The sequence below is a fragment of the Oncorhynchus nerka genome, linkage group LG28, assembly GCF_034236695.1.
Source record: "Oncorhynchus nerka isolate Pitt River linkage group LG28, Oner_Uvic_2.0, whole genome shotgun sequence".
In the NCBI taxonomy this organism is placed as follows: Eukaryota; Metazoa; Chordata; class Actinopteri; order Salmoniformes; family Salmonidae; genus Oncorhynchus; species Oncorhynchus nerka.
Window position 1 is genome coordinate 19,949,601 of NC_088423.1, and position 12,002 is coordinate 19,961,602.

The 12,002-nt window shown below is 40.9% G+C and overlaps 1 protein-coding gene across 1 annotated transcript; it reads left to right on the top strand.

The window, feature by feature from the left end:
• The first annotated feature begins 2,932 nt into the window (after positions 1-2,932).
• LOC115112971 (inward rectifier potassium channel 2-like) lies at positions 2,933-11,703 on the top strand. Its single transcript, XM_029640099.2, has 2 exons — positions 2,933-3,100; positions 7,889-11,703. The coding sequence occupies exon 2, from the start codon at positions 8,180-8,182 to the stop codon at positions 9,455-9,457; it is 1,278 nt and encodes a 425-aa protein (XP_029495959.1). The 5' UTR covers positions 2,933-3,100; positions 7,889-8,179; the 3' UTR covers positions 9,458-11,703.
• The last annotated feature ends 299 nt before the right edge of the window (positions 11,704-12,002 follow it).

Sequence of the window (12,002 nt, forward strand, 5' to 3'; positions counted from 1 at the left end):
TCCCAGTGTTTGTGTTAATAACCAGAGTTGAACAAAAACCACATCCGTCATTATAATATTTACCAGCATGCCCTATTGCAGGTTGATTTTTAGAATTGTTTGTTTCAATATCTATGTTTGTGCATGTACATTGATTGATTAATTTATCTTATGCTACTCAAATATAAATAACATACATTTTTTTTTAAAACTAATTCAATCCGTAACTTAGATTTATTACACATGGTACTGAAATGTTTGTTCCAGTTTAGATGCTTTAGGTAGTCTCAGACTGTAGCTCAGTCTTCTCAACCCTGGCAGTCATTCTGAATGCGGGTTACAGGTGAATAAACATTGGATATCCCCACTCTGGCTGGCTTGAAATTTGCAAGCCAGCATAATGTGACATGCAGGCCTGATGTGGACTGAAAACCACGAGTTTCAGGTCACTGTATTAGGGTAAAACTAGGCCCTCCAAATAAGGCTCTATGAAATATGTATTGTCTTAAAAATAAAATTTGAATGATAAAATATTTACTTAGGACGTCACTTGGTGAAAGCCACGGGACTGAACGCAACAACTATGTCTCTGTCACTAACAAATATAGTAATGGGTGGTAAACTCTACATTTCACTCGAAAGGCACACTGGAATATATGCAAATATATGGGCGGCAGGTAGCCTAGTGGTTAGAGCGTTGGACAACCAAAAGGTTGCAACATTGAATCCCTGAGCTAACAAGGTAAAAATCTGTCGTTCTGCCCCTGAACAAGGCAGTTAACCCACTGTTCCTAGGCCATCATTGAAAATAAGAATAAATTCTAAACTGACAATAAAGGTCAAAATAAAGGTCAAAATAAATAAGGCTTTACATTAAGCAGTGTTGTAATTTAACACTGGAAAGTGTGGACCTGTATAGACTCTGGAACATTGTTAAATTGAACACTCTATATTTTTTATTTTTACTAGATGTAGAAGCACTGAAGGTGGGGGTGTTTTATTTTTGGTAGTTTCATCATTGACAAATCAATCATGAGTGTATCGTGAGTGACTAAATGTCTTTCCTTGAATATGCAGAAAGTAGTAATAATCATGACTCATGTTACCTTGTCTCTTAATACGTTACTGAAGAATCATCAGTGTTATTTAACTTGGGATTGAGTGGGTACATTTTTATTTGGAGACATATTGTGGTCACTGTGGTGTAAACACCTGTTAGTCTGGCATGCCTATTTCCACTGGACCCACACTGCAGCCCAATACCCTGAAGCACAATACCTGGCATTTATAGTATCCACCTCCGTGTCATTGGTGGCAGAGCAGCACCTGGCATCTGATGAATCTGGTCCATGTCTGTAAGTACAAAGGTGAGGAACGACAAGGGAACTTTGATGTGAAGGAAGCAGATTACACTGTCTCTGTAAGTGCCTTTCAGTTGCTTTGATTTTACAGGGATGTTTAAAGCCATAATGTCATTAAGGCAGTATAATGTTTTTTAAGAGGATAATAAATCTATCAAAAAACTATAATATTGTCCAAGATATACAAAACATGTGGTGTAACATTTAAAACAGTTACTGTAACTACACTGTCATGATTGCTCATATACCGCAAGCTGAACATTGAGATTAATAGGCCTACTTACGCAATATCTTCTTTAAGTCATAAGACAATCATATGAGAGGTCATAGGGCACAAACATGAACACAGATATGGCACCATGTCAATATAGAGTGAATGCAAGTTGATGGACATCTCTCCATGTTTCCCACTCATACTTCCTCCCCACAGCGTCACAGGAGAGCTCATGTGGGGACCAATCATGTTCCAATATCAGTCTCGTGCTCTCCACCTTGTGGCCCTGAGCAGCATGACTGTTTCTTCTGACTCCTGTAGTTGTAAATTGGGCATGAAAAGCAAACATGCGCTGAGTGCCGATGGCCAACTCAGAACTCACACAGCAAGTTCGGGTAGCTAAATATATGACCTGCTTTTAATAGAGCCACTGACATATAGCACAAATAAACAGTTCAATATGTGCAGAAAAGGAGGTAGGATAAAAGGGTCAGAGCTTATCATTAGTAAGCATCCTGCTCTTATGGCATCCAACTGAAACAGCTGTGGAGCAAGACAGACAGATCTTGACCTAAAATTAAACTTTTGAGGCATTAACATCCTCAGAACTTTTATAGTGGAGGAAGATAACCAAAATATAACATTGGAAGTTAGAACAACTTTTTCCTACTAAATACATTTGCATTTTACCATAGGCTCTAGATACCATGGAAATATCCTAGATAAACAGATCAAGAATAATGTATATTTAAGTGTATTTTATTGAGAGGGTCAGATTTAGGGGAATATCTTCAGATGGGATAATGTGAAGCAGCAGGCAAATAGATAAACCTTTTCAACTTGTGTATAGGTAATGGGCACTTTTGAAGCCAACCGTGCATAAAAAGTTTGATTCATTATTTTAATTTCTAACAACTCTTTATTCTTTGACAGTAGCCTAACATTATTGCCTGAACATTGTAGAACATTTAGGAGAGTTTTATAACTTGTCCCGGAGGAGGGGTTTAGAGTATAAAAATATACCCTTTGGGTGAGATTATGTTCCTGTGTTCTGCTTAAAATGAACCCACCATCCCCGGCAACTCTAAAACGAATGATCGATAATCAATATTAATTAACACCACTAAACTACCAAGTTGGTGTTAAGCACGGCCGTCCTTATCCAAACCCCTGACATGTCTCCCCAAACACCACTTTCATTCTATAGTCTATGGAATTTCTCACAAGTTTCAAACAGCAGTGTCAGTGTATCAACCGACTTTATTAGCGCGTTTTCGTCTCTGTAATACTATTGGCTGGGTATGGACCAGAAGGCGGAGCATGCCGGTATACGCTATTTAAATTGCTCTGGCGAACTATTTGCGAACCACATTGTCAAGACCAGTCATTTTAGTGACATGAGGAACTGTCGGTTATCGCTGTCATCATAACAAGACAACTACTTAAAAACAGAAACAAACGGTTTGAAAAGTGTGGATACCAGAGAACATAACTTCTGGAATATAATTTAAACTATCCGTTGATCCGGTCTACAAATGAGCAACTGGTAGGTTTAAAACCTCTTCCTAGCAATTCGTATCAAACTTTTGGGGAAGTTGATGATGCTGAATGCATGCCATGGAAGAATACTGGAGTCTATTACATAACTATTAGCCAACTCAATAGACTCAGTTTTATTTTATTTGATCTCTAGGCCTATTTGAAAAGCGTGGAACAGTGGCACTTGAATGGATGCGCGGCGCAGGGGAGTAGGGATACGGGCGATTTACACGACAAAAGTCATATCCACTGTGGCTGATAGCTTGCAGAGAATATAACTGCTATTCATCATTGTTTATGGATTTAAATCATTTGATCAAACTATTTCAACCCAGCATAATACGTTTAAGTGCGATAAACATGTCATGTTTATGCGTGGGCTGATTCATGCATGTATGATGCAATAGGCTACACTTCTTGCAAATATATGCAATACAAACATTTTACATTTGCCATGCAATCATTGTAAGTCATAGGCCCTATATTATCAATGTAAACATATATGCTTGTAGGCCTAGAGTTCTAACTTGTCTCAATTGAATGTTTGAAAGACGCAGTTGGTTCCCATTTTTTTAGGCCGCACCTGTTCGTATTTGTAGATGGCATTTACCTTATTTTGAGTGCCGCTTGGAGCCTGGCTGTAGATACATATTTTATTGTATGTTAAAATGGTAGTCGTAAATTAAACATTGTAAAATATATATATTTTTGTGTGTGGCTGCAGAGGTATAGTAGCACTGTAACAATTGCAAGACCACCCCGTAGGCACTCGTGAACAACTGTGCGCTGGCAGTAGGTCAGGGTTACCGTAAATTCTGTAAATTCTGTTTCTGCAGAAAAACTTCAACCATGACATTGTTTCCAGTGAATGTTGGCACTATATATAAATCTCTCAGATTAGGCCAGTCCATGAGTACTGTGATTCAGTTTTCCACAGAGCATAATTATCCCACTGATCAAAAAGGGTCTGTAATAATAGAATAATAGACAGTTATACTTTTCCATTCTGTTACCATGGTCCCATAGAAACAGATAGGAATATCGCTGTTTAGTATCTATTGATCTTCCTAAAAGCAACACAAAATTAAGGATCCTGTCAAACCACAAAATCTAAATAAACAAAGGAAACAAAACAGCCTTATCTATTCAATTTCGACAGTAAACTTCCTATTAATCAAGTACTGTGTAAACCAGACAATCATCCTAATTGATATTCATTGAGGAGAGGTTGTAATGCTGACTGACTTTGCATGTCATATTACTGATTACTGCCAACAATGCAAACTTCCCCAAATAATGCCCAAGTTTGATGAATGAGGTGCTCTTAACTCCACTCATCACCAACATGCTATTTGAGATCCAATTTAATAAGATATTTTAGGACTGATTCTAGGGGCTGATACTGCAGATATCACTCTTTAAAGATCGAATCCTTAATAGTGAAACGCCCACGTCCTTTTGTGATATTACAACAACAAAGAGGTTACTGCAAACGGTGAACAATATTTTTCCCCTCAAACAGTCATTGCAAGTGTTATAGAACAGCAGCATTTTTATTTGTTATTTTACCAGGTAAATTGACTGAGAACACACTCTCATTTGCAGCAACAACCTGGGGAATAGTTACAGGGGAGAGGAGGGGGATGAATGAGCCAATTGTAAACTGGGGATTATTAGGTGACCATGATGGTTTGAGGGCCAGATTGGGAATTTAGCCAGGACACCAGTGTTAACACCCCTACCCTTATGATAAGTGCCATGGGATCTTTAATGACCTCAGAGAGTCAGGACACCTGTTTAACATCCCATCTGAAAGACAGCACCCTACACAGGGCAGTGTCCCCAATCACTGCCCTGGGATATTGGGATATTTTTTTAGACCAGAGGAAAGTGTGCCTCCTACTGGCCCTCCAACAGCATCTGGTCTCCCATCCAGGGACTGACCAGGACCAGCCCTGCTTAGCTTCAGAAGCAAGCCAGCAGTGGTATGCTGCTGGATAAGCATATGTATTGCCATTTTCTTTTCTTGATGCACAACGCTCCCCACCTCTGTTTCGTCAACAAAAACAATAACATCCATGGGGCGGACAGTGGTGCTGTTTCCCCTAGTGCGGATTCCATCTTTAAACTTACTTTGAAACATGAAAATAAATATCTGAAGTCAGTCTACACACTACAGAAACGTTTGTAAATTAACTAAAGAGAGACTTCAGTCTAATCATAGCTAAACATCTCGGATGTGTTTACTCTGAGTAAAAGTAATTATATTTGGGGATTTAAGTATTGCAAACAAGGGAACACAAAGAAAATATATATTTTCCTGACTCACTCATGTCCCTTTTCATCATTGACTCTCATATCATCAAATCTCCCAAAAGTCTTTACTAAATTCAATACATTTCTTGTAAATGGAAAAACCCCAACCAAACAAAACAAAAGCTTTCACAATGTCCGTTGCAACCATGGCTAGGGCATGTATAACAGAGCAGACACAGGCAGGAAGGGCTCTCTTTTAATGAGTGGCGTTACAGTAGTGCCAGAGTTAGAGCCCTCACAGGACAGCCATTTTGCTGCTGAGAGAAGATGAAGTCCCAGAGGACTCTGTGTCAACAAGTTACGTTGATGCCCTCAAATGCACACATGAGCCAGAGAAAGAGGGATACTGTGTACACTTTCATGTTCACATTTCCCCACTAATCGGGAAAGTTTCCACAAACATTTGTGTAGTCAAGTCACACAGCAAATGGAATAACTGTTATTTCTGTACCACTGACTCCCCATTTAAAAACGCATCATTACTACCTGAAAACACCAAGCACCACTACACTGTGCCAAAAGCCCTGGTCTGCCCTAGAAAGCCTGTGTAAATTATGATAGCCAGAACGGCCAAACAATAAAAAATGTTGACGGCCATTTTGGCCTGTAAAATTAGTTTATTATGATCAAGTTCAATCCACACAGTTAATTATTAAAACGTTTGCTACAAATCAAGATATTTAATTAAATGGTGATCCATTCTGACTACACTTGTTGTCACTCAGGATCACGTGCTGGCACAGACCAATCACAGACTGGCAGGCTACGAGGAGGCTTGTGCCCTTATGCACACTCGTTGCACGTGCACCTCAGGGGTTGTGATGTGCTTTCCCGATGAGAGCGCAGATTCAACGAGCCTGTCAAGTGGAGATGGAGGGGCTAACCAATGTCTATGGGGCTTCCGTTAATTGACGCCGACGTCTTCTAGCAGCGTTGAGTTGACTCTCAGGCATGATGAAAACGATTACATCGACCATGATCCATTGTTAGTTACTGCCACTTTCTCCATGATCCTTAGCGATTTTTTTTTTTTTTTTTTTTTGGTGCCACTCAGTCCCATTCAGCCATATGGCGAGCTTCAAATTCAAATACTTCCGGCTTCATGAGCCGTTGGGAGTTTTCCGTTGGAATGCATGGATGAAGTCAGCGCTATCAACATCTACTGGTTTTAATGGGTATGGTTGTGATTAGCAAGGTATGTGAAAATGGACATTAAGAATGCACCAGTGGGCAATGAGTCAGGAAGAGTGGTGCATGCACCGTGCAACGTGACAAACAGGCTGGTGTGGCCGTCTTCACGGTAGGGTTGTCACAGTAAAAGAATTGCGATACTCAGAGGTATCGTGGCAAGGAAACAAAACATGAAGGGGACAACATTTCCCAAGGAAAATGTTCTAATGATGGAAACGAGCAGCCTTATGTTGCCAACCAGAATCACATGTTTATTTTCCAAGCTATAGCACACAATATGTTACCTACAGTAGGTTTCTTAAAGGACTAAATAGTTTTATCCATGGAAAATTAGGTTTCGTAGTATCGCGATACTGGTATTGAGACAACCCTACTGTCGTGACAACCCTACTTCACAGAGTGGAAGTGACGGGCCTACTTGACAGGTGACGGGCCTACTGACAACCCTACTTCACAGAGTGGAAGTGACGGGCCTACTTGACAGGTGACGGGCCTACTGACAACCCTACTTCACAGAGTGGAAGTGACGGGCCTACTTGACAGGTGACGGGCCTACTGACAACCCTACTTCACAGAGTGGAAGTGACGGGCCTGCTTGTTAAGCAATATTAAACCAATCATTCATTTTCTGCTTTAACAAGACTGTTATTTCCTTTTCCATGTTGTAACAAATGTGCTGGTAAATATAACATTTTGAAGGTACATGTGCATCCGACGATGATCAGTCCTCAGTTAACAGTAACGGTAGGTCAAGAACTTGAAAAAAGTCCAAAGAATCCCGTCCATGGGATCCCGTAGAAACACCGTAACCCACAATCCAACAAGAAATTATCTTGTCGACACTGAGGCCAACAAAAACAAGTATGCTTTGTGAATGACCATCAGTGGGACCTTACTCCTATTACTCTGTGACCTCTCTCAGTGGAGAGTGGAAAAGCCAGGATCGGGGTTGAATACGGTTGTTATTTTGTCATAACTGAATGAAATATTGTTGGCTTGAGGAGACGTACTTGTTCTTGCTCTTGGGTATACAGTATTTGATGGTATTCTCAGGCTGCACACACTACATGGTAATCGAATGGATAATGATATAATAATCCATGACAGTTGGTGACTATTTCATGTACAGAGTTCAGATTGGAGGCTGTTACCATTAAATAAGGACATTGAGTTCATATTGCTTTTATCATGACTCGTATCATTACTAACAGATTTTTACCTCTGTATCCGTTCTTTGACACCGTCAGTAAGTCTAACACCTTTCTCTCTCTATCTCTTTTTCCCTCAGCATACGTCATTGCTGGGGTCCACACAATAATCGGGTCGCCCGATGAGAGAGCGCTGATCAACTCATCATCCTCAGCCCTGTGGATACCAGAGGCCGTCAAGGACCGAGAGAGAGAGAGGCTTTGTCTCCTCCTCCCTCCGTCCCCCTGTCCGCCTCACTTCACCACCCCATTTCCTGCTTGAGTTGGTCCCCCTTAGCGTTTCAAAACTGTTTCTCCAACGGTTTTTCCAAAAACTCAGACTGTTTTCCAAAGCAGAAGCAGCGCCACAGCCCTCCCACCAGAACGAGGTGATGGGAAGTGTGCGAGCCAACCGCTACAGCATAGTGTCAACCGAGGAGCACGGCATGAAGTTGGCCACTGTGGCAGTGCCCAACGGGTACGGCAAGGGCAAGGTGCACACGAGGCACCAGCCCCAGAGCCGCTTTGTCAAGAAGGACGGTCACTGCAACGTGCAGTTCATCAATGTCTCTGAGAAGGGCCAGCGTTATCTCGCCGACATCTTTACGACCTGTGTGGATATCCGCTGGCGGTGGATGTTCGTCATCTTCTGCCTGGCGTTCCTCCTGTCGTGGCTGTTCTTCGGCTGTGTCTTCTGGCTGGTCGCCATCTTCCATGGGGACCTGGAGAACGACGCCCAGAAGTGTGTCTCCAACGTTAGCAGTTTTACCGCAGCCTTCCTCTTCTCCATCGAGACCCAGACCACCATCGGCTATGGCTACCGCTATGTAACCGACGAGTGTCCTGTGGCGGTCTTCATGGTGGTCTTCCAGAGCATTGTGGGCTGCATCATTGATGCCTTCATCATCGGCGCCGTCATGGCCAAGATGGCCAAGCCCAAGAAGAGGAACGAGACGCTGGTGTTCAGCCACAACGCTACAGTGGCTATGAGGGACAACAAGCTGTGTCTAATGTGGCGCGTGGGGAACCTGAGGAAAAGCCACCTGGTGGAGGCCCACGTTCGGGCACAGCTCCTCAAGTCGCGCACCACTGCAGAGGGGGAGTTCATCCCTCTGGACCAAGTGGACATCGACGTGGGCTTCGACAGTGGAGTCGACCGTATCTTCCTGGTGTCCCCCATCACCATCGTCCACGAGATCAGCGAGGACAGCCCATTCTATGACATGAGCAAGCAACAGCTGGAGACGTCCGAGTTTGAGATCGTGGTGATCCTGGAGGGGATGGTGGAGGCCACGGCTATGACCACCCAGTGCCGCAGCTCCTACCTGGCCAGCGAGATCCTCTGGGGCCACCGCTTTGACCCGGTGCTCTTCGAGGAGAAGAGCTACTACAAGGTGGACTACTCTCGCTTTCATAAGACTTACGAGGTGCCCAGCACTCCGCTGTGCAGTGCCAGAGACCTGGCAGAGAAAAAATACATCCTGTCCAGCTCCAACTCCTTCTGTTACGAGAACGAGGTGGCGCTGACTAACAAAGAGGAGACGGATGAGGGGAACGGGGGTAGCGTGGGCCCAGACGTAACTCACACAGACAATATCTCAGACTCTGCACGTCACCAGGCCACTGTGCCACTAGAGTCCAGGCCCCTGAGGCGAGAATCTGAAATATAACTGTGCAGAGACTTCAAACCACCTCACAGAGAAGAAGTTTCTGATTCTAGATTCACGTCTTGTTGTTCCAAAAGGCACATTGAGCTGAGCTGGGCCTTGTGTAAAGGACAGATTCATGCCGAAGGTACTGCTGTGGGAACGGGGTAGCCGGGGACTTGTATGTAATAGTTTCTTAAAACAATGTAATTGATTATTACAACAAAAACAGCACTATGAAATGTGCATAGATGAAGGAAAATGTTCTTGAAAAATGGTTCCCACAAGAAAATGAAAAGTATACATCTCTTTAGCATCAATGGATAGACAGGAACATGCATCTATATAACATTGGAAGGGATGTTAGATATAATGACTTGAAATTAGCAGACATGTCTCTGTATCTGTCCAGCAAATAATGAACAAGATGGTTTTAAGAACTATAGTTTTGATTTCTATTCACTGCCCTTAAGTTGAAAAGAAAAATGCTGCTATATGCAAATTCTCTACTTTCTCGTTTCAGAGGAACTGGGGAAAAACAAACAAAGATGTCCACCCATAGAGTAAGAGAGACATTTTGAAAGTTCTGCTCTTTCAGAGTGAAAACCAAATATGTTTTTATTTAGCTAATTTGCACTTTTTAATTGATCATGGGCAACCATCTCCAAAGTACTATAAAGTTATTTAATGTTTATCCAAACAATTAAGCTGTAATTCAGCCCTTTTTCTTTATAATAAGATTGGAATTTATCACCAATTTTCCAGTGAATGCACAACTGATTTTGGCTTTGACTAGAGCCTCATGTTGCAGTGAACTGGGCGATCTTTGAAGGCTTTAGTGAATTGCACCAAAGGAAATGTAGCTCAATGTAGCTTTAACCTATTGGAGAAAATACTATGCAGCTGTTGTAAAGTAGCGGAACAAATCCTTAAAAAAAAATACTAAATGATCAATTTGATACCTTTTTATATGAACTGCTACTTCAATACAGTACTTATCCAAAGCAGATATTTGAACCTGTATGGACTTTTGTTATTTGAGCTGGTCTCATAACAGACATACAACATAACATACTGTACATGTAAGGGCCGTTCAATGCTGGTCAATTCAATAGAAACATGCCTGTTTTCTGTTTTGTGTGAAGGAAATGAGCAGGGTGGTATTAGTATTGAAATTTAGCATAACTGAATTAATACCTACAAGACAAGGGGGGGTGAAAATGAGCATACAAATGTTCTCAAAAAGTGCTGCTATGTTGTTGCATTTTGTAGGGTTTGATAACAGAAGAAGCCGAAGAGTATTATTATCATCATAATAATTGTTGAGTGTCTCATCCATTTGTTAATGGTAGAAGTAGAGCATTTTTCAAAAGTAAAAAAAAATGTAGAGGAAATATTTATTTTCCAACACTCCTTTTAGATGTGTTCACAGCACTTAATTGGAACTCATTCAGCATAAGACTGAAATAATCTCACTGTGATACAGTCATGATACGCAAAGTTATGATGAGAGGCTTTCAGTAAAGTGTTACCGTCATTTTCATATTCAAAGCCAAAGATCTAAGCCAGACTAGACTAGATCAGCAACATGTTTTAACAGTTGTTCTTAGGTGTTAGCACATGCTCAGAAAATAACTCAAGTACAGTGTTACAATAGTTATTTTTCAGTAAAAAATATGTTCAAGCAAAACAACAATCAGTTTCGTCTTAGTACTTAGGTCGTCGACAATTCTGCCATCACAAAAAGAGAATATCTTCTCCTAACTTCTCTTTAAATAAGGAGAGTATAAAATGCAATGCATCTACCCCTCTATCATACCCTATCAATGTCTTTGCTCTTCATGAACGTGTACTTATATCCAGAGTATGCCTAAGGATTACCATGCCTTGATATCAAATGTTATTTTATTTTTCATTTTAAGTTGTTTATTGTTTTACTTGGGAATCTTGGATTGGAAAACATGGTTTAAACTAAGCCAACAGTACTGTAACCTAGGCATATTAATAAGATATATTGAAAGCCTATAGAGTTTGCATTATGGCAAATCTATCTCCTATTTCTTTGACTGAAGGCCATTCGGCTAAAATGTTCCTTTTCTTGTACATAGACCCCCTCCCTCCCTGTTGCAGTCATTTTGTATCAGAGTCTTCCAGTTTTACTGCAAAACAATGGAATGTAAAGATTTTATATTATTAATAATGTTATTATTGTTATTGTACATGCTATTATATTGTTACTTTTTTCAATAAAACCTCAATGAATGATCAAATGATGTTGTGTTCATTGCCATTGTAATAATGATTATAATAATTTAAGATATTGACATACAGTAACACAGTAAACCACCAATGATTTAAAGTTACCTAAAAATCTGTTATTGAGGTCATGTAAAAACAAAAGTATTATGTTCCATCAGGGAAATAATATGTTAAATATCTATCATCAGGCTTCTGGGGTTACTGTAGGATGTTGTGAAACTCCCCCCTTATCTTGTATCTAGTACTAAGGCAACAAGCCATTGAATAAACCAGACAAAGTTTGTGATATATTTATGAGAACATCTCAGTG